The 23,388-nt window shown below is 39.0% G+C and overlaps 1 protein-coding gene and 3 non-coding genes across 4 annotated transcripts in view; all 4 read left to right on the top strand.

The window, feature by feature from the left end:
* LOC117483770 (40S ribosomal protein S8-like) overlaps positions 1–19,616 on the top strand; it is a 146,211-nt gene extending 126,595 nt beyond the window's left edge. The window contains exons 3-6 of the mRNA XM_034132118.1: positions 18,235–18,336; positions 18,577–18,676; positions 18,893–19,068; positions 19,551–19,616. Coding sequence (XP_033988009.1) covers positions 18,235–18,336; positions 18,577–18,676; positions 18,893–19,068; positions 19,551–19,607 — 435 coding nt within the window. The 3' untranslated portion in view covers positions 19,608–19,616. The remainder of the gene's footprint in view (positions 1–18,234; positions 18,337–18,576; positions 18,677–18,892; positions 19,069–19,550) is intronic.
* LOC117483799 lies at positions 18,378–18,485 on the top strand. Its single transcript, XR_004556027.1, has one exon. It is a non-coding gene; the product is annotated as a small nucleolar RNA SNORD46 (small nucleolar RNA).
* Positions 18,705–18,778, top strand: LOC117483798. Its single transcript, XR_004556026.1, has one exon. It is a non-coding gene; the product is annotated as a small nucleolar RNA SNORD38 (small nucleolar RNA).
* Positions 19,258–19,325, top strand: LOC117483797. The gene has a single exon (XR_004556025.1). It is a non-coding gene; the product is annotated as a small nucleolar RNA SNORD38 (small nucleolar RNA).
* Positions 19,617–23,388: the final 3,772 nt, after the last annotated feature.

Genomic DNA, 23,388 nt, shown 5'->3' with positions numbered 1-23,388 from the left:
GACATTTTGTTTGCATCGTGACACATTGAAAATAATTCAGTTTGGAAAAGATATATGTCAAACACAAGGGGCAAGATGTGACAGCAGAAGGAGATTTATTTAGATTTTTAGTTGGCAAAAATTGTGCAGAAATAACAAGAAAATTACATATTGGTATAACTCCAGTGATAACTCAGTGCGAGCCGTTAAAATAATTCTGCAAAAAACACACACATGGTTGGCCTGTAAGTTGTTATCTAGATTTATTTGTGTAATTGAAAGTTTGAAATGAACAATACTTGTCAAGTTTTCTCTAATGTAAAACAAAAACTCACTGTATGTTCAATCGTGTGCCTTTAGGAAGTCACGGTTGATGACTGAGCATATTTCCTAACCACTTCACGCTAATTCAAACTCAATGAATTCACCCAACTGTTCCTCATTTGCAGAGATGGCAAAAGTACACACATCCTTTACTTAAGTAGAAGTACAGATACTCGTGTTTAAAAATACTCTGGTAAAAGTAGAAGTACTGACTAAACTTCTTTACTCAAGTCAAAGTAAAGAGGCTTTGAAATATACTTAAGTAAAAAGTACCCATAACTAGCAGCTGTTTTAAAGAGTACCTGACCTCCCTTGATATGAATAGAACAATAATGTCATTGTTAGCTAATGAATGTTTCCATGCTGAACAACGGCAAACATGACAACGTTTTCATTGGTCCCTCTTCTTTAGAGAAGACCAGGAAATGATGGATACACGGATCGTGTTCAAATCAATAGGCACGCAATGACTCTAAATAATAATGATCACGCCACCAAACACACATTCAAACTAAAGGAACCAGCCTGTTTGGAAAATGTGAGAAGTAGAAAGTACAGGTATTTGTGTTAAAAATGTAAGAAGTAGAAAGTACAGGTATTTGTGTTCAAAATGTAAGAAGTAGAAAGTACAGGTATTAGTGTTCAAAATGTAAGAAGTAGAAAGTCGTCAGAAAAATAAGTCGTGGAGTAAAATACTGATACCAGAAACATGAACTTAAGTACAGTAACGGCATATTTGTACTCCACTACTTCCCACCTCTGCTAATTTGAAGTATTTTTCTTTCCTGATGGCACTGTTAGAGTAATTTGGAAACCAACCTGCCCTTTTGTGTCCTGTTAATGGAGCAGAAGTAAAGAGTTGAAGCGCTTACCTGCCTCCCTTCTCTCCTCCTTAACTCTTCGCTAATCGATGTCTGAGCTGCGTTAGAGGGGATGTGTAAATGAGTCCGAGTGACTGGGCATTCACCCGCCTCATTTCCTCAGTGATTAGATCAGGATCCCCTCCCATACAATGATGTTTTCATTATCCTCCACTCCTCTTCTCCCTTTCCTCCCTTTTCGCCTCTTCTTTTGTCCATTATGCGAGGCAGCTAGAGCTTCATCGCTGCTAACTGAAGGATGTGATCATCTTAAAAAATAAACTTAGTAGTAAAAATGTAACAATGGCAATAAATGTAAAAGTGGAACCATTTTGGTTTTAGTATTCTTCATATCCATCAAATACACTCAATTTGGCAAAAATAACGTTTAAACACTTTACAGTATATCCCCATTTACAGTGTCCAAATGTATACCTGTAAGAGAAGGTCACCATGTTAACAATCAGAGGCTGCCAATACGTTATCATAATTTCAGTCATATTTACAGAAGTACTGAAAAAACTGAACATTTGGTAATGGTACAAAATGTACCAGAATGTTTTTCGTGTAACTTAAAGGGGACCTATCATGCAAAATGCACTTTTGTACGTCTTTTATACATGAATATGTGTCCCCGGTGTTCCAGGGAACTCACCAAGTGTCAGAAAACACAACCCTCTCTATTTTCCTCCATACCCAAATCTCTAAAAAAGGGGCTGCAACGGATCTGATAAAAACTGATCCAGATTTGAACACTGTCCTGACGTCAGGACAGTGGCGCTACGGCTATTGGGCCAACTCCACCAATCAGGAGGAGACAGCCACGGCCATTGCCGTTCGAAAGCGCTGGAGACACTGTAGTACATATGCCAGGCCTGTAGATGGTGCTGTTCTCACTGAATCAGCCCTTGCAAAAACAGAGCTACATTTTTTTAAATTGAGCGAAATGAGGCATGGCTAAAATGCATGATCTGTTTGGTATTTTGAAAAAAAAAAAGTATAAATATGCCTTATATAGGTATGGTCCTACACTATATTATTCAAATATAGCATGATAGGTCCACTTTAAAGCTCACCTATTATGCTATATTTAAACAATATATGGTAGGGCCATATCTATACAAAACATGTCTCTGAAGTGTTTTGCTCAAAATACCAAACAGAGCTTTAGTAATGTCGTCATGACGCAGCAAATCTGGATCAGCTCCGTTGTTCCCCCGTTGTTATAGATTTGGGTACGGTGGAAAAGAGAGAGAGTTGTTTGTTCCGACACTTTGTGAGTCTCCTTACACACCTGAGATCAGAGGCGGACTGGCCATCGGGACGTTCGGGACGAAAACCCAATGGGCCGGTACTGAAGTGGATAAGTGACTAGCACCCCCCCCCCCCCCCCCCCCCCCCCCCTCCGTCGACAATTTAGTATCGACAGACTCTTTTGACAAATATCTTTTATGCTTTCTTCTACAAATAGTCGCTAACCTTTGAAAATGTTTGCCATTAAAGCAAACATTTATCAAGGCTGTAAAACCAGTATGTATGCTCAGCGACTCTTTCAGCTTTGTTTTGGTCTCTTTAAACTCCTGTGATACATTTCTGACTCTTTACTTTCTGTATGTTTTGCTTTCTTCACAAAATAGTGGCTAACATTTACGTCTGACAGCTGTTCAATCTCAGGCATGTTGTGTACAATTGGCACACTTTAAAACCAAAACAAATAGCTAAATGAGACCATAAAAAGCTCCATAGAGCTGTTAACTGGAACTAATTGGATTTGTATGATTATTGGCATTTATATAAAACAATCCTAGTTAAGCACGCCAAATATGATCTATTTTGTTTTATTTTTGTACTTTCAGAAAGGCTTTTCACAAAAATTAATGTTGTGAATTTGCAATTAATAGTGATATAACATTATGATTAAGTTTGGTAATGTTCTTATTTGGTCTGCCTATTTTCTAGGTGTGCAGTTTTCAGATTTGATTTCCAGTTACCCAGAATAGATCGTAATTACCCACCAATGAGGTCGCTCCATTTATCTGCAGCGATAACACAAATACACATTCAAATGTCAGGCACAAAATCAACACCTGACATGTAGCTCATCAAGTCTCTGCAATGGAAGAAAGTATGCAAATATTCACACACGTAATTGACAGGTATGCAGTCAGTAAACTCATGCAATATAAAAACTGTATTTATAGAGTTTTTGGTCACTCATTCCTTCTTTCTCCATCTTTCATCTTCTATCCACTCAATCTCTCCCTCTATGTTCCACCCAATTCAATATCCTTTATTGGTATGAGCGTTATTATATAAGCTGTGTGTCCCCAGCCACACAGCGCTAGTTCGTGTTACAGACTATTTGTACCTGCTGCACCACAGAAATATCTGACAGCCTCAGATATCTACCTTCAGTCACCGACCTGCTCCTTGTAATGGGGAGATTGTTCCTGATTGCATTGATCTGAAACTATATTTAGAATCCGACAGTGTACAAAACATTTATCAGTGTCTGGGAGCTGCTTCGGCTCCGGAGAATACGTCTTAAATTCTGCTTTTGGCATTTGTTTTCTGGCTTTCTTATTCGTCTCCAAGGACCAGGCAGTGATGTTTCTCTTCAGTGGCTCAGTGTGTTGTTTTAGGTTTCAACCCAGTGACTCTGGGAAGAATTTCAATGAGGTCTTGTTCTTCGTTTCTTAAAAACCGATGGAGGAGATGGGGAGCTTTTTTTTAAAGAGGACGCACAAAGGCTACTGAGTTCTGTTTCATCAAGTATCAAATATTAGCCAGTCAGTGATATGATATGATGGAGGTCAATGATTTTCTTTATTGATCAAGAAATGCATTTGCTATTTCCTTCACTTGAAGACAGAGTGCTGATCAGAGAGTTTTGCGGTTCAAAGATGTTTGGTTTGACAAGAAAATGTGGTAAACACGTAAATTGAGCATAACATTTTTAGTAGGGTGATATTGAATATTGTAAGTACTGTCATTTTGTATGATTTTAGGTCATTTTGCATGATTTTAAGTCTAAATACAGACAATTTGTGTTTCTTTGTAGTTATTTTGTGTCTTTTTAAGTCATTTTATGTCTATTTATAATCATTTTGTGTCTCTTTGAAGTCATTTTATACTACTACTTAATAAGTAGTGTCAAAATACCAGGAAGCTGTGAAATAAAAGAAATTGGAAAACAAACCATCCATTCCCTGCACGAACACATACTAAAAAAAACACCAACATGCACAGACATAACCAATGATAAACAGATACAGTTATTGTGAGTGGCTTTGGATAAAAGCGTCAGCTAAATAAAATGTCATGTAACATACACACAGTCCTAGATTCATATCTTACATAGAGGATTAGGATTCGTCCTCGCACGTTAATAAGACAGCACGGATAACCTTATCTCAGTGGAACCACAAGGGACTCCTTTAATGAAGACGTTTCCGAGGAGCTGCCTGGACTTCTGTCACAGCTGAACTTGTTCATCTTAATTACTGATTCCATCTTGTGATGAGTCTCAGAGTCTTATCTCTGTGAAAACAAACAAATAGAAATAACATCTGCCAGTTGGGGTGAGATCACTTCTGCTTTGTCTGATGGAAATCAGCAAAGCAAATCCAATGTAAGAATGTTGGCAGGAGTCTTTTGTCTGATTAGGAAAAGAGTTAAGGATGCCTTTATTTTCTTTTTTGGTTCATCACAGGTCTAAAGAAAATAGACCCTTTAATTGCCGGACCAAGAAAAAATCGATGGAAAAATGATTTCTTTGCATTTATTTTTTTCATCAAGAGGTTTTTTTGTGCATAACCAAATGATAGAGATGGCTGAATCAGATTTTTGGTAGTACACAAAATGTGCACTACCAAATGGTGGTACTGGCTGTTAATGTGTGCCATTACCTAAGGTCATAGCAGTTCTTTGTTTTGGGTGGAAATGAAGAAACATGGAATTCTTGATATTTTTTGTGAACTGCACTAAATCAAATCATCTGTTTTTCATGGTCTTTTTACGATAGCTGTGTTTCCATTCAGGCTGCGCCACCTTGGAAGCCCCGAAGTCTAGACAAAGTCCATCGTAACACCTTTCAGATTGAAAAAGGCTCTTCCATATCGAAGTTCAGGACACAACCTGTGTTTCCTCTGCAGGTCTTGTTATTCTGTAATCTTTTGAACACCCTGAGTCAGTTGTTCAATGGAGCTCTCAGTAATCTTCCCTCGACTTTACTAGAGCGTAATGTCTGACCAAGCATTCAGGTGGTTGTTGATCAGAAGGGTTTACATCCACCGCAGTATTGAACTCAATTACAATGCAATACAACTAAACTGCAGTTACATTTTGTGAAAAACAGGGGTAGAGGTTGCACCGTTAAACCAGGGTTAGGATACTTGGATACTGTGTCAGTGTTTTAGCAACAAAACTACTTGGTGATCACAGTTTGGCTTAAACTAAATATGTATGTAAAGTTAAAAGGCCTATTTTTTTTTTAACCCATTTATGCACCCAAACTCCTTTCTATGCAGACTTCTGCAGATTACAAATGTATTTGTGAAATGTCGAAAACTAACAGCACTAAAAACATTAGCCTTAAAACATAATTGAAAATGCATTCATGAGTTCATGAGTGTTTCATTTGATTACCACAGTCTTTCTTCGTACCATCTTTTTAAACCTGTGTTTGAAAACAACAAGCATTGCAAAGTTCAATTTCTTTCTCATATCCGCACACAGAATAAATCCAGATATTTCTGCATTTTTCAGATTTCTACCTTTATTAAATTGTTACTTAGCAATCGTGACCTTGAAAGTATGCAAGCACAACCACACACCGTTATTTGCTGCAGTTATACACACACACACACACACCCACACACTGATGGATACACACTGTCTTCTTGCAGACAAGATGAGAGAAATGTTTCACATTCGAGCACATATGAAACAGGAGGCAGTGTGATGTCCTCTGGGATCGGAGAGGAGTTGAGTTACACGCAGTTTTAGTGTCTCCCTGCTGCATGGTGTGTTCATTATGTTTCTCCTGCCAACAATAAAAGAGCACGGAGGCCTGGTATGCTGAACAAGCACTTTTAGTTCCTCCTTTTCTCCCGTATAAAGGACGAAAGTTCAAACGCAGAGATGCACCCGAACACATCACAGAACATATAACAGATGCCAGATTGGTAGAATTTTACGTTTATTATTTAACAGTTTGTGTAGAGAATAATACTTTAAAGAGTGCTGTGCAAACCTAAACCAAATCTGATAAATGTAAGTTGCTGTTCACACAAAATACATTTCCATTCAGTTTTCAGCTAATTGTAAAGCACCTAAAACAGTCGGTATCTTTTCAGAACGATCTGCGCCACCTACAGGCAACGAAGGTAAAAGTAGCAGCAGTTTGGACCTTACATTTATGCAGACGTCGCCATCTACAGGCAAAGACAGTCATAGCATCTGCAATAATGACAATGCACCTCCTGCTGGCAATGACTATTGCAACGGCGGTTCATATTTTTACTTTCCTAAGCTTTTATTTTGTGCTTTTTGAGGAAGTATCATTTAATTAAAGTGGACCTATCATGCTATATTTGAATAATATAGTGTAGGACCATACCTATATAAGGCATATTTATACTTTTTTTTTTTCAAAATACCAAAACAGATCATGGATTTTAGCCATGCCTCATTTTGCTCAATTTGACCATTTCTAGCTCTGTTTTTGCAAGGGCTGATTCTGTGAGAACAGCACCATCTACTGGCCTGGCATATGTACTACAGCGTCTCCAGCGCTTTCGAACGGCAATGGCCGTAGCTGTCTCCTCCTGATTGGTGGAGTTGGCCCAATAGCCGTAGCGCCACCGTCCTGACGTCAGGACAGTGTTCAAATCTGGATCAGTTTTTATCAGATCCGTTGCAGCCCCTTTTTTAGAGATTTGGGTATGGAGGAAAATAGAGAGGGTTGTGTTTTCTGACACTTGGTGAGTTCCCTGGAACACCGGGGACACATATTCATGTAGAAAAGACGTACAAAAGTGCATTTTGCTCCGATGTTTTTGTATTAATAATTTATTTTTTATAGTTTTTTAACCCAACCATAAGAATCTTAAGCTAGCATGCATCATGTCAAAATGTCAAAGGGTTCTGGGTTAAATGACCTAATCCCAATTTGTTTCGTTGGCATGTGTACGACATAAAAGCTTTAGCCAAATAACATGTAATAATGTAATGTAATAAGAGGTCAAAACAACTCAGCGACCTCTGCCTGACATTGGTGGGAGTTTTAGTTTGTTTAAACTAGTGTTGAGTTGTTGATAGATTCAATGTGAAATATCTGTCAATTAGTGACACAATCTATTAGTAAGATGAGTGATTTACATCCTGTCCATAAATGAATCAGCCAAACATCCGTCATCAATCAATCAAACTAACAATCTGTATGTTTAAAGTGAGAGTTATCTAGAAGGTATTTAAACTGAGAAAGCAAAAAAATGTTGCTTATAAAAATGACATTTTCAATTAGATATGAAATGTCATCTGCTTGAGCAGCTCTTCTTTGTGTCGCAGGAAGACAATATCGATGACTGTCAGTCCTTGAACAAGATGAATGGATAAACCCTGCCGTAAAACACAGAGGTGAGATGAGGTTGCTATAGAAACCAATAAATGTTTCCACCCTGCACTCCCAGTACTGTAGTTAATGAACCTGCAGAGACAGGATGGGTCTCAGCGTTGTTAAACACAAAGAAAAAGACCTCTGAAGAGACTTTAATAATGAAATGGAGATTAGCGCGGCGTTGACTCTGGACCTTGCCCCTTTTTAATGTCGAGTGCTTGTGACAGGATTCACTGTCGTGTGTCTTCCTCTAAATGTCTTGGTGCTGATTAACAGGAATGACACAATACCATAACAAGACACAACAACAATCTATAGAAGCAGCTGATCAATACATACGTAAACTGATTAATTTGAACCCACTTACTTTTCATCTCTCTCAGTGTTTGTGTTGTTGTGTTAAATGTTTGTCTATGTTGATGTTACACATGGAGCTGCTGTGATGCAAGTCACATTTCAGACTTGATCTGACCATTCAAATATTATCGTATCGTTATCGTATCGTATTTTTAGATGTTATACACATTCAACTGTGGCACTGCTGACATACCGTACGACCTTTGCAGATGACAATCCATAATAATGCATGAACAAAAAAAATGCATCTCATACGGGAGAACCCTGTAATATAATATATATTATTGGATTTTGACTAAGTATGTTCGACCATAACCCCGTTCCAATCATCATCAATAATTCTGATAATCAACTGCTCAAAGGACATGTTTTGTAATCATGATTAATTGCTAAAGGAAAAAAAATTGGAACATTGACTTGTGTTTTCATGGGTTAGGGTTAGGGTTTTGCAATCAGGGCGAGGAACCATATTTGGGTTAGGGTTACCCAAACATGGCGTCCCCCCCGCGACTCAGTGAGGTCGAGCATGTGGTTTCCTCCCAGCCAATCAGCAAAGATCACTCTACGCCACAGAGCGCGCCATTGGGGAATTTGACCAATCAGCAGAGGCCTGGAACGGGTTAGGTTTAGGGTTAGGGTTAACCTAATAGTGCCCTATAAAGGGTTAAAAAACCCAAAGTATGTTTCCCTACACACTTGAGTTTGACTAATACCTGGAAGACCAAACTGTTCCTATGCAACGGAAACATTGTTCACTAGTAAAGTTAAAAGCATAAACCGGTGATATTCCTAGACAGATGGTCAGGTTCGTGCAAAACTACTCGGTTGGTTCTCGAACAATGGGAATAACTTCAAGACGGAACGAAAAGTATTTGGAACATTTTTTTAAACACAGACATTTCTAAACAAATAGGAATCCAGAACAAATATGTTCAAGCATTTGGACTGTTCATTAACCTGACATATCCTCAATATGTATGGATGCAAAGTCATATCACTTACAAAGCTTATATTGCAAGGTCGTTTTAGAGGTTTGAAATGCAACAAATGGTGATCATAGCACCAGAAACCCCAACAACCGACTCAAGAGACACACACACACACACACACACAAACACACACACACACACACACACACACACACACACACACACACACACATACACATACACACACACACCACACACACACACACACACACACACACACACATACACATACACACACAACAACACACAACACACACACACACACACACCACACACACACACACATACACATACACACACACACACACTCACACACACACACACACACACACACACACACACACACATACACATACACACACACACACACACACACACACACTCACACACACACACACACACACACACACTCACACACACACACACACACACACACACACACACACACACACACACTCTTATATTATTCAACAACCACTAACGACATGACATGTAAACCCAGAATGTAAAAGTTCTTGATTGAGTGAATGAAGAACAGCATGGTGAGTTGCAGGGTGTCATGTTAGATCCTGGGAGGTTGCTACAAGTTCAATCCAAAAGATTATGTCTCTACGTCTTAATCTCTGTCCAACCATCTTTCTTTCCTCCTCATTATCTCTGTGCAGCATCTCCCCCCCTTGGCCTCATTTGCCCTGGGTTTCTTTTAATCTCTCACTCTTTTCTCTCTATCTAGTTCTCCACACTTTCCCCTGTATTCATTCCTCTATTGTATTACTAAACTCATAAGTACTTGAATCCAAGTCATGAATCTGAAACGTATCCTGGCTCTTGCCTTATTTAAATACATTTTGAATATATCGACATTTTTGTAGAGGCCCTGTTATTCTTTAATGTTCAAAAAGCTCTTTATTTCTCTCATACTGCCTGTGCTGCAGCACCTCTTTTCACCCTCTGTCTGAAACCAGAGCCCAGTCTGCTCTGATTGGTTAGCTGGTCGGCTCTGTTGTGATTGCTCAACCGCTTAGAGATGTCCCGCCCCTTAGCCTATCACGTACGAATGTGTTGGAGCGCTAGCCAATAGAAGTGTGAGTGTTACATAGTGATGTCACGTTCAGGTAAGTACGCAAAGGAGTTGAATTGAGGTGTTTCAGACAGAGATACATTCCCTCTGGAGAGAACTTTGGGATTTTAGCCTTTGCAGACCATTTACATGCACCTATATAACAGACTACAGGAAAGGGAAGATCGCTTAAAGCATGGAGACACGAACCTGAAGATTACAGTAGCTTAATATGTCCTCTTCAAACTTGTGGAGCTGTTAAGTATATAAACATCACACACACACATTTTTCCATCTTTCTCCCTTTTCCTGCCAAGGCTGGCGTGCGCAGCGCTCAAGCCTTTCACACTTAGTCAGCTGAAAGTATGGATGCGTCGTCTGAACCAAAAAAGCCTTTCTGCATTCCTGTGGCAGCATCTAAAGGAACATTTCAGTAAAAACTCAGCTGTGCCGTCCTAATGAGATCAAGATGGATTATGAGCTGCACTCTGCCGTGAGCTGCCAGCGCCTGACACGACCGCCGTGCGCTGGGCTGCTGTTCCCTAAGATGTAAAAGGGCAACTTTTAATCTCATTTCTCCCCTCGTGGAAAGGCATAATAAGTAATCGTGTTACCCATCAGCCCTGACTCTGTGCTCGGGTTATGTGCATTACTGACAGTGAGAAATGATCCGTGTGAAATTTAACCCAGCACTTACAGAGATATACACCAGTGTGTGTGAGAGTGAAAGTGAGTGTGTGTTCATTTATGTGTGTGAGAAAGAGGGCGGATATTCCGGCGAGACACAAAAGGGGAAGTCAAAGGGCATCTATCTGCAATTTCAATACAAATCCTACAGTCTGCAGAGGAGAACAGAACGTATTCATCCATCCAGCTCATCTGACTCAGGAACACCAAAGTCAAACTATAAAACCTACACACGAGGAAACCATTCATCTATTAATACTGTCAGTTTGCTTCTGAGGCTTTCCAACATTTGAGATTTATCCAACAGGACAGCTTTACTGGGCAGCAGAAGCGTTTTATACATTAAACTCTGATTCACAAGCTTGTTTCTGTGAAGTTTTCCCTCCATATTCTGGAAACACACACTCACAGAGAGCCGGATAGCGTCTATACAATTAGAATTCAGGGGTACTGTGGTTGTTAAATATGAGACTTCCCAGAGACACATGAATACAGAATGATACAAATATATCCCATTCTAACTTTTAATCAATATGGTTTAAAGCAGGGGTGTCAAACTCAATTTCATCACGGGCCACATCAGCATTATGGTTGCACTCAAAGAGCCGGTTGTAACTTTAAGACTATATCATTAATTAATATAACTTCATAATTAACTACGTCTGAAAGCAGAAGTCTAGAGCAAATAATTGCAAGTCTCTTCAGTAAGAATGTCACAATATGATTTTAAAAGAAAAGCCACATTCTGGAAAAACATTGATTGTGACATATTGAAAAAAAAATCTATTTATGAGAAAAAGGCTAATTCTAAGAAAAAAGGCATATTTGGACAAAAAAAGTCAAATTCTGAGAAAAAGTCACATTTGAGATGCATTGTGGGACATGTCGTTTATGGGCAACGTGCTTCTGTAAAGTGGCATGTAACCGTATAATAAACATATTATATTCTTTGCAAGCTCTTGTGGGGCCACATAAAATGAAGTCGCGGGCCGGATTTGGCCCCCGAGCCTTGAGTTTGACACCCCTGGTTTAAAGGGATACTATGCTCATATTTAGGTTCGTGTTTGTATTTTGTGCCTCTACTGTGACATGTTTACCATGCTGTAATGTTCAACAAGTGCTCTGTTGTGATAAGTAAACAAAGGCGTCAAATGGAGAAACTCCCAACTTTGGGATTTTAGCCGTTGCAGACCATTTACATGCACACAAACCACACTACACTACAGAAAGGGAAACCCAAAGATGTAAATGGCATACAAGTCAAAGTCAACTCCAGAGATCAAAATAACGTTTCCAACAATCCCGAATACAAAATACAATAATACAAATATACAAATATGTATATCCTCTATGTATACAATCAACAGACACATTTACACATATGCACTCATTAAGATAAAACACAACAATCTATATATACAAATGTGGACTACCATTCATTAAAGTACATCTTATCTAATCTTAAATTCATTATATAAACCCCAACCCTAACTCTAACCTTTCCATTACTGCTTTTACTGGCAACGAGTAACAAGTGAATACATTGATGACTACATTTAGAAAATGATGCCTGAAGAGTAAATGAGCAGTTCAATTTAATTTAGTGATTTTAATCAAGTGCTCCTGATGAAGTGACATCTGCTCTTGATGAACTACTCTGAATGATTCATGATACCAAATGTAATTGTGTTATCATCCTCGTATCCTGTTTTTAATTCCCTCATGAAGTAATTGTGACTTCAGGAATATGTCTCTTTCAAAGTAAAAAGCCAAGGAAAAACTGCACATTCTTTAAAATAAATCTGCTGATTGCCTTGGCTTATTAAGTGCATTAACGGATGTAAAATCAAGCGCACCTCCAGTCTGTGAACACCATCAGATGAGTCAGTGACAGATCATCAGTTGCAACAGTTTTCCACTCACCCTCCCTCCCTCCCTCCCTCCCTTCCTGACCACAGTCCAGTCATCCCTTCCACACCCAGGTCCAAAACACAACTTCCCCGACACACTCATAAAGCACAATTAACTTCTTGAGCTCCGTCTTATAAATATTAATTAGCTCAAGCATGTTGTCACTTTGTTCAAAATGATTGCAATCAAATTAGCATAATTAAACATTATCTATGGTAATACTGGTGGACGGGCAGCCCATGCGAGACTCCCCAGCCGTGTTTCCATGTGCCGGAGAAGCATGATGGATAATATAATTATGTTTGGGAGACAATGGGAGCCCTGCGGTATTGTTATTAATGTTCTCTGTTAATAGCGACGCCCCCTACATGAATAGGCATGTCGGCGGTGATGCTTCCTGTGTGTGTGTGAGAGAGAGAGAGAACATATTGTACTGTTGGTGTGAGAGGTATCTTTTAAAATTGTGTTTGTCATTATCAAAAGAACATGCATGAATGTGTGTGTGTGTGTGTGTGTGTGTGTGTGTGTGTGTGTGTGTGTGTGTGTGTGTGTGTGTGTGTGTGTGTGTGTGTGTGTGTGTGTGTGTGTGTGTGTGTGTGTGTGTGTGTGTGTGTGTGTGTGTGTCAGAGTGTGCATATAAGTGGTAGTGTGAATGGTTTCTACCAATATACAAAACGAATATTGGCTTTTATTGTGGTTGAGTACCACTTCAGATTTTTCTGACATATAATTAACATTTTTGGACACTTTTAAATTGTTAATTTTGAAAGGTTTAGGTAAAGTGAGTTACAAAAGCTTACCCCTGTTGGATTATTTCTAAGATGCATTTTCACAAACCTTAAAGTGGACCTATCATGCTATATTTGAATAATATAGTGTAGGACCATACCTATATAAGGCATATTTATACTTTTTTTTTTTCAAAATACCAAACAGATCATGCATTTTAGCCATGCCTCATTTTGCTCAATTTGACCATTTCTGGATCTGTTTTAGCAAGGGCTGATTCTGTGAGAACAGCACCACCTACAGGCCTGGCATATGTACTACAGCGTCTCCAGCGCTTTCGAACGGCAATGTCCGTGGCTGTCTCCTCCTGATTGGTGGAGTTGGCCCAATAGCCGTAGCGCCACCGTCCTGACGTCAGGACAGTGTTCAAATCTGGATCAGTTTTTATCAGATCCGTTGCAGCCCCTTTTTTAGAGATTTGGGTATGGAGGAAAATAGAGAGGGTTGTGTTTTCTGACACTTGGTGAGTTCCCTGGAACACCGGGGACACATATTCATGTAGAAAAGACGTACAAAAGTGCATTTTGCATGATAGGTCCCCTTTAAATGGGTAGACCTGTAAAGGAGTCTAGCACTTGCATAACGCTTAAGGACTTCTAAAAAAAATAGAAAGAATAATCATAGTCAATATTGGTTGAGGCTGAGATATACTGTATCCCATCTTTTGGTCACTATATGTCAATCAACGTCCTAATACACTAGAACACACACTTCCCATAATGCAACTTGAATATGCAATTAGCTTTTCATGCAAGAATTAAACCAATCATTCACAAAGAGATAGGACCATAGCAGACTGGTGCTTCATTTATAAGGAGTGGACATTTGTTAGTATAAACATGAAATGCTCTTTTATTGGCATTGATGAAGCGAATCCAGAACTGAAAGCGTTGACACTATTATTTTTTTTTAAAGAATTTGCTTTCTGGATTAAAAGTCGTAGACGTAGCTTGCATTTTGTGGCTCCATTTGTATAACTCTATTTTTGTGTTTCTTTTACATCGCGTGTATACTATAATGTTGCAATTCTGTGCTGAAAAGGCAGCATCCTTGAAAGACTGACTTGTTGTATGTGTCTTGTACTTTGATGAAGGCCCTGTGCTGAAACATGTTGGTTAAATGTTCTGAAGATGACACTGTTAGTAGGCTTGTGTGGTAACGTTTTGGGTTCGGGTGTGGTTTTTTGAACACCTAATTGACTGGTGAACAAGTGACCACACGTTCTGTCTCCAAGGTATAACATTGTACTAAACTAAATGTGTCAGTTCATTAATCTGCTCATAAAGATGTATTACATTTTGTTCTAAAGTTAACAACCCTTCAAAAGTGTTCTTTCGCAGCAATTTTGCATGTGTTCTTACTTGCTATGCTGACATTAACATATCTAATATTATGCCTCCTGTTGCAATCCTGGGATAAACCCGACCTCAAACCCACGTGTTTCTCCATGTGCGTTCGGGCTTGTCCGTCTGAACACTCCCTGGACAACTGGAAGGAACTAAACAGGGAATCTGTATGAGTCATAAGGGTGTGTGTGTGTTTGTGTGTGTGTGTGTGTGTGTGTGTGTGTGTGTGTGTGTGTGTGTGTGTGTGTGTGTGTGTGTGTTCCCATCCATTCACCATAATAACACAGACCTCACAGGCCAGCGGCACCGAGCCCAAACCCATCCATCCTGATGACAAGCGGTGTTTACATAGTGATGGTTACTTACGGACAGAAAAGCATGCAGTGAAGTTTGAACTATGTTTTACACTCAGCGGCAGTAAGAGCTGCGACTCACAGCGGAGGAGCTGACGGCCACAGTTAATCTCATGATCTACTATCGAGTCTTAGTCCTCTCATCATTCTCACTGCAAGTGCAGAGAGAAAAGACATCTGGCTGTGGATTTGACAGAGAAAATGTGAAACTGAAACAGTTTCAAAAGTGTGTGAAAATAAGTGAGACCATTTGATTTTGAGCTGGAGGAGAAAACTAAAAGCCGATGGCAAGATGAAGTAACTTTAAAGAACCTCACTACCCATTATTCATTATTAATTGAGACTAAAATGTATAACTTTCTGAATGATTTCCCTTTGAATATAAAGGGGGAAAGGCACGTTTATTTACATGGCACCTTTCAACACAAGACAATGCAATAGAAGCATTAAGATATAGTGCAGATATCATATGGTGATATAAACCCAACATATCTGCATGGCTAGTGACCGCTACAGTTATGCAAAAAATATATTTAGTTGTATTGTAATGTGGGTGACTTGCCAATTTCTAAAGTATATCTACTCCGCTAAAATGAGGGATAGCATTACATTAACCCTCACCCTAACCATAACCATAGGAAATACCAACAAAATAAGTTAAAAATGCAATAAGACAAGTATACATTTCAAGAATAAAAAGGTTACAGTGCAGGATCAGAAAAGTTAGAATAGTAAGAAAAGTGATTTGAATAGAGTTATTTGATTCAACAAAAGGCAGCGGTAAAAAGAAAAGTAATCACTCTTGATTTAAAAGAGGTAAGAGTTGCAGTCATTTGGGGGATTTCTTCCAGATATTTTGAGCATAATAACTGAACGCTGCTTCTCAATGTTTAGTTTGGACTCTGTTGACTGAAGTTAACTATTGAACCACATTAAGGATTGCTTAAGGTTTGCAAAATTGCACATCGAAGTCTGTAAACAGCCAACCTTTTATTCTCTCACACAATGAGCAAGATATTATCTGACATATCCACTACTGTATATAAGACTTTATTATCCAGCTACAGCTTCTGTTCAGTCAGCTCTGTAAGGCTTTTGTTTTGGCATATAAGGCTAAGCTGTTGGCTTGACACCAACCAACCTTGTCCAAACACAGTAAAGAGATATGCTTAGTATTTTCCAAAACGTTTAACCTTCAATTCATGATACATTATGGTCTTCTCTAGACCTCAAATCAGTCCCAAATGATTGAGGCTAATAGATGAGAATATATTTTCTCTGTTAACCTCCAGTGTAGATCTAGGTCTTATTGGAAGAACGCTTTTTCAATAAATCCTAATGAAAGAACCTGAGTGATCTAATAATTCAGACGCTTGGATATCTTTCCCTTCACTGTGGGAGAACATTAGGTACAGAGCTATTGATCTGATATTATTACTTCTCATTACGGAGCCTATTTTACCTCAGGACCTGAAACAAGAAACAGACAGAATCATGCTGTCATTTCAAGTCATGTAATTGTCACAGTTAAACGACTCGGGCAGCTGGGGCACCTTGAAATCGAGGGTCAGGGCTTAAATGCTTCGCAGTCAGAAGAAAGAGACAGTCTCCCTCAGAGTTCATGGAGGGCGTAATAAAGGAAATTATACTAATAACTGGCGGGGGGATATGCATTGTGGGTTATGTAATTGTACTCTATATCAATCAATAAAGTCTTGGCCTGGGAAATGAGCCCCGCATTAAGTCAGGGAGTCTGTTCCTTGGCACCTGCTGTGAGCGCTGAAATGAAAAGCAGCATGAAGTGAAGGGAGGAAAGAGAGGACCAGCAGCAGTGAGAGGGTCTGTGAGTTTAATGCGCTGACTGACAGGACTGCAGTGTGTGCAATGCATGTTGGGAGGGGGGCAGTCAGAATAGATTGTCATATTTCTCCAATATGTGCTGCTCACCACAGGCGGTCAAAAAAGAAGAGAATACACCATAAAAGTTCCGGTTTTATTACCAGAGATGTAGGAATTCATATGTGCACTTATTTTATTATATACAGATCCCACAGGCCCTGTTATTACTGTATGCTACACATTAGCAGCTGGATACTTTATTAATATACCAAATTGTACTTGAGAAATATAATCCCAAAGGTTGCTAAATGGGAAGTCAGCAAATCAGTAAATGACTCCAGAGATGGAAAATACTCATGTCAAATGAGAACAGAAACGTCCTGCTTTGTGGCATGTATGATTTAATTTGTATGAAGAATCCCAGAAATGTGTTTTGATTGTAACCATGTCGTAGCATGTGGAAAAGGTATGAAATACAACAATGGGATGACAGGAGTCGGATACTTAGGAGCAGTAAAATAAAGCATAACTGCAGCTTTTTCACTCCATTAAATGTCTGCTCTCTCCGGTTCATGGAGGTCTTTACGTTTATTGTTTCTCTTTGAAAATGTCTTTATTGTCCTCTATCTATTTTATTGTTTTAATGTTATTGTTCTGCATCTAAATATTTTTTTTCTGTGACATGTTCATTAGTCTCCCATTGTTTCACTGCTTGTATTTCTGCTCTTGTGGTGTTGGTCGCCACACAGAAACCGAGGTTTTGATGTTTATGGATTGCACTAAGCAGAAGAATAACTGGGTAGTTAGTATTACAATAATAGCCTCAATTCTGCCACCAACATTTGGTTTCAGATGGACGTTTTGTTGCTAGTAGCAACAGCTGCTGTCACAACTCAGCCGTTGCATTGTTAAAATATACATCAGTACACTTATGCACTCATCAAATGTGGAGCTTTATCTATGCTTTCTTTCATTAAAGCAGTCATGTGATGGTGGATATGTTATTTACTTGTTCATTTGGAGAACTGACGCTCAAGCATAGCAAATCATTCTGTGGAAATTGTCCTGTGAGTTGTGGTGATCTAACCCCTGCTTCTTTATCCATGTTTCTTTTTATTAAGGTATCTGATAACTGGCATAAACGCCGCAAGACCGGTGGTAAACGCAAGCCCTACCACAAGAAAAGGAAGTATGAGCTTGGACGCCCTCCTGCAAACACAAAAGTGAGTAAAACCGTGATCACCTGCTTTCATGCCAGTGTTGAAGTGTGGGTGATGAAAAAGAGACCTTAGGTTTGTCATTTTTGAGCCGTTTTGGATCAAAGTTCTTGACTTACCAATGCCAGGACATGTCATAGTTACTCTGACACGCTTCAACACATCAGAATACAATCTTAACTCATGGATAACCTGAATCCTAGGAAACCGTAAAACGTACATTTGTCTTTTTATTGTTTTTCTTAGATTGGACCCCGTCGCATCCACACAGTGAGGGTGCGTGGTGGGAACAAGAAGTACCGTGCTCTGAGGCTGGATGTCGGTAACTTCTCATGGGGCTCTGAGTGTAAGTTTGATTTATTTCACAAAAGGCATCTTACAATGATGATAACTTTGTCCAGTTCTGCTACTGAATGCAAGTGCTGATATCAAAGACATCTGAGAAAGATCTGTTTCCTCTGCCTAGCATTTCAACGTTTTATTTAGTCATTGTTGTCCAACAACAGGTCCAAAGGGAGCAGTCATTTGCTTTTACTAATTGCTCTTTATGTTGTGTACACAGGCTGCACACGTAAGACCAGGATCATTGATGTGGTCTACAATGCCTCCAACAACGAGCTGGTCAGGACCAAGACCCTGGTGAAGAACTGCATCGTGCTCGTGGACTCTCTTCCCTACAGGCAGTGGTACGAGGCCCACTTCGCCACTCCTCTGGGACGCAAGAAGGGAGCCAAGCTCGTAAGTGGAAGAAAACACATTTCCCATACACCTTGATCTGTGTAGGGACTCATAACTCGGGCACTGACTTCAGTTTTTACCTCATTTGTGTAACTTGGGCCTGAGAATGCATCTATTTTGTTAAAGCCACACAAAGATACCTTCTCCTCTAGTAATTCCAGATCGTGATACTCTCGGGTGTTGCACGTCTTTCAATGAAGATAACTTTGTCCAGTTCTGCTACTGAATGAAAGTGATGATAATGTGACTCTGAGAAAGACCTGTTACCTGCACCCCCTTACTCCTAAAGTCCTAAACAGACAGAAACCTTTCTGTTTAGATTATTTATTTTAATGCTTATTTAACAGTTCCTGTAGGACTCATAAGCGCTTCAGATGCACCTCTAATGAGTAGTACATTTTTATGCATGTAAGAATCATCTTTCAGAAATGTACCACAATTCTGTTAATATCCTGCTAATGGGCTTTCTTTCCATTGTTAAGACTCCTGAGGAAGAGGAGGTCCTGAACAAGAAGAGGTCAAAGAGGACCCAGAAGTAGTACAGATGTGTGTTGTGGGAATGTCGTAAGAACTGGGAAGTTCTTGAGCAGGTTCTTGTTGATGGTTCTGATGTTACTCTGTTGGTTGGTTGGTTGTTGATATGTTTTGTGTGTGTTTACTGAGATTCTGAGGTTTTCCAAGCTAGGGTTAGGGTTAAGGTTGGGTTGTGAGATGTTTACAATGACCTAAAGACCTGTGGATGGGTGTGTTTGTGTGTATTAAGTCGGGCGTTTGTACGATTGTTTATGTAGTTGAATGCACCAGTGTCTAAATGTGTGTTGTGCTGTATCTGTAGTCCAAGTATGATTGTCTGTAGTACCAGATGTGTGTTGTGGGAGTGTCGTAAGAACTGGGAAGTTCTTGAGCAGGTTCTTGTTGATGGTTCTGATGTTACTCTGTTGGTTGGTTGGTTGGTTGGTTGTTGATATGTTATGTGTGTGTTTACTGAGATTCTGAGGTTTTCCAAGCTAGGGTTAGGGTTAGGGTTAGCCACTATACTAGCTCTGATTTGCTGCAAATAACATTCTAGGTAATAGTTAATGAAAGTGTGTGATGTAATGTATGTGATTATTGGCTGTGGTATGTATTTGAAACCGTACTTTATTGTCTGCTCATTTATGTAGTATTTTTCACAAGTGCTACCTGTAAAAAGTATAGTTATGTCTTTAAACATTCATTCAAGTGTGTTTAGCTAGCTGCTTGCTAAAATATATTTAAAAAAGCAAACAGTACCTGGTTAACTGAATTTACGTTTCTCTTAACATTTTCTGTTTTCACATGAATTACCGCTACACTGTAGTTTCTTTCAAAGTCAATCTTTTCAAAGTCAGAAGTTACCAATTTCACTTCTTCTTTCTTGGAGGTTAATGTAATGTGCATTGCTCTGCTCCTACTTATGATATGAAATGCCATGCAAACCTACACAGATCTTTTCAATGAGGCTGGTTGAGTGGACCTCTGATTAGGATAAAAGGTAACCCAAACTATGAGTGTGAACATCAAACATAAAACCAATCAAAATGATTATTTGTCCTAGATACGGGAAACATTTAAGGAAGAGTAAAAATCAAAACAGGACAAATATGACCATCAAGAGTGGGAAAATCAACATGTGGGGCATTGTGGGTCCAAATATAGTTGTTGTGTTTTTTAACCTCTCTGCCTGATTGAAAAGGTTCTCTGCCAATCACACTCAGCCATGACAGCTAATGCTTTGCGGCTCCTTCAACACTCTGTTGAAACAGAAAAACCTTGAGGGTTGTTGCTTTAATAACTGACAAAAAGTGGCAACATGCAGTACACCAAAACTCAAGAATTCAAAATACCCCCTCAGAAACATGCCTGGGATGTCAAATGCTACGACCATTTTTTTTTAAATAAATTGAATTGAGTAGCAGCAGCTGTTTATTAGGATTTAATGTGCAACCTTTAGGTCACAGTGCAGTCTCAACTCATAACCTCAAGGCCAACTGGTCTTCGACTAACATTGAAAAACTTCACGGAGAAAGGTTGAGAAGGTCAGAGCTGAGAGGCCCGGTCAGAATGATTGTCAGAAGTTTGCGGGGAGAAATCTTCTTTATAGGTCAATTAAGTGTTTCTTTTAAAGGTCACAAATGTATGTATTTTCTCCGTTCGTTCCTTCAAAGCCCCGACTCCCCTTTTCTGATCTCTGTGACACATAAAGCAGCGATAAAAGTTTTAAGCATCATAAACCGCCGGCCAAGTTTAAACTTCATGCCGGCTGGAGTCTTTGAGAGGCGAGTGCAGATACGAGCTTCACTGGAACGAGCCACAATGCCACCATTACACAAACGGTAATAATCTCTCCATCAAATAAAAGGGAGGGGGGGATCTAATAAGCATATTAACGATGAGAGAAGAGTGCATTTTAATCACAGATAAGGATTTTATCTGCCTTTTGTGGGCATAAATCTATTCCACACTTTAGCCTGTCTGGAAGATATTACAAACTAGATTGAGCTTGTATGTGAGAAGAAAAGAAAATCGCATTCACTCCAAATTCATTAGTTTTTCACGCTAACGGGGAGCAGAATACAAATTCAATCTGCTCTGAATAATGAAATGAATGATAAGATTTTAATAAAATGTGTCCTTTGATTCCTGCAGAGTTTTTTTAATTTTTATATCACGCCCCCACCTTTGCCATACAAAGAAGGCCCTAAGAGTCAACTCTGTAATTAAGACACATTAACACATAACACCCTAACAGACTGGCTCAATTACCACAAGGGCTATTAAATTATATTGCAGCGAGGCAGTGGAAACCGTGGTGTTCGCTATGGAAACTGCTATCTGCTTATTTCCATCTCCTTTATGAACTTATAAAAGAGTCAAAGAGAAAGAAGGACACATATTTTCATAGGTGTTTGAGGCGCTGTGAACTTGTTAACATTGTTTTTACATGACGTCGGTCAGGGTTGATTCAACTGAAGGTTTAGTCAAGTTTATTTAGTGAATTTAAAGGAATGAATAAAGCGAATAGAGCCTCTGGTCCAAAGACATATTGACAGCTGATTCACACAAAGACGACACAACATCACATCCAGTGAAGGACGTGCAAAAATCCGTTTATGTATAATACAAGCATTCAGCCTCCTGTGTGTGTTCAGGCTTCAGAGGTAGACATTTCAGCTATGAAGGGATAACATGTGGTCCAATGGAACTATTTAATGTGAATATGCAATTATAATGAAATGTATATGGCAGACATTTTCCTTGGAACATTCACACTGCTGTATTTTGGGTTTGAAGCATATTAGAGAAACCTCAGGCATGGTGTCCACACAGTAGGGAGTGTGCACATGTTAAAGTCATAGCTGCTCATCTATAGAGAACCTAAAGTGATCTTTCTGCTGTGCTGTGGCGCCCCCTGCTGGATGAGAAGATTATTGGGATGCACAACTCGTTCCAAACCACAGATTCTGGCTTTTGACCTCCAAAAAAGCAACACTTTTTTTGCAGACCAGAACAGGTGCTGGTCTCATTAAACAAACTCAAAGTGACTCTAAATGACCTTGAAGCAGAACACTGTGTCTGTAAATGCTTTGGCTAAATTGGTGTATGACTGTGTTGTGATTGTGTGTTTTAAAATTGTCTGTAACTGTGCCGTTACCATTCTTGGGACTCTCTTGAAAAGGAGATTTTTTAACTCAGTAAGACCTATCCTGGTTAAATAAAGGTAACAACAAAATAATAATGAATAAAACAGGTGATTTCCCCTCTATTACATTATAAAGAATTTTAAAGGTATAGGTAATTCACAAGGAAAAAAGTGGTGCGGTCCTTATTCTTTTATATTAATTCTTTTATCAGGTATGATTTTAGTACCTCATTGTTCTCCTGACAACTGAAGAATAGGTACCCAATTTCCCAAAAGCTATCAGACTATTATAAAAAATGTGTTCTGTCATAAAGCAACAATTAGAATCAGAATCAGAATACCTTTATTTGGGACATTTAAATGGTTACAGCAAAAAGAGAAGATGGACAAAAAAGAAAAGAAAACACTATTAGATTAAAGGGCAAGCAAAAAATATATAAAATGTACAAGTTACTTTCGTAGTAAGTAGATTCAAAGCAATATGTCTTATCCGTAGTCGCTCGAGACAACCCATAGCATTCTTATTTTACGATGAATTTGTCTTTTCAAAGACTTAAAGCGGACCTATCATGCTATATTTGAATAATATAGTGTAGGACCATACCTATATAAGGCATATTTATACTTTTTTTTTTCCAAAATACCAAACAGATCATGCA

This window comes from Trematomus bernacchii, unplaced genomic scaffold (genome assembly GCF_902827165.1).
Source record: "Trematomus bernacchii unplaced genomic scaffold, fTreBer1.1, whole genome shotgun sequence".
Classification (NCBI taxonomy): domain Eukaryota; kingdom Metazoa; phylum Chordata; class Actinopteri; order Perciformes; family Nototheniidae; genus Trematomus; species Trematomus bernacchii.
The sequence above is the reverse complement of the archived record's forward strand: the minus strand, read 5'-3'. Positions and strand labels throughout refer to the sequence as shown.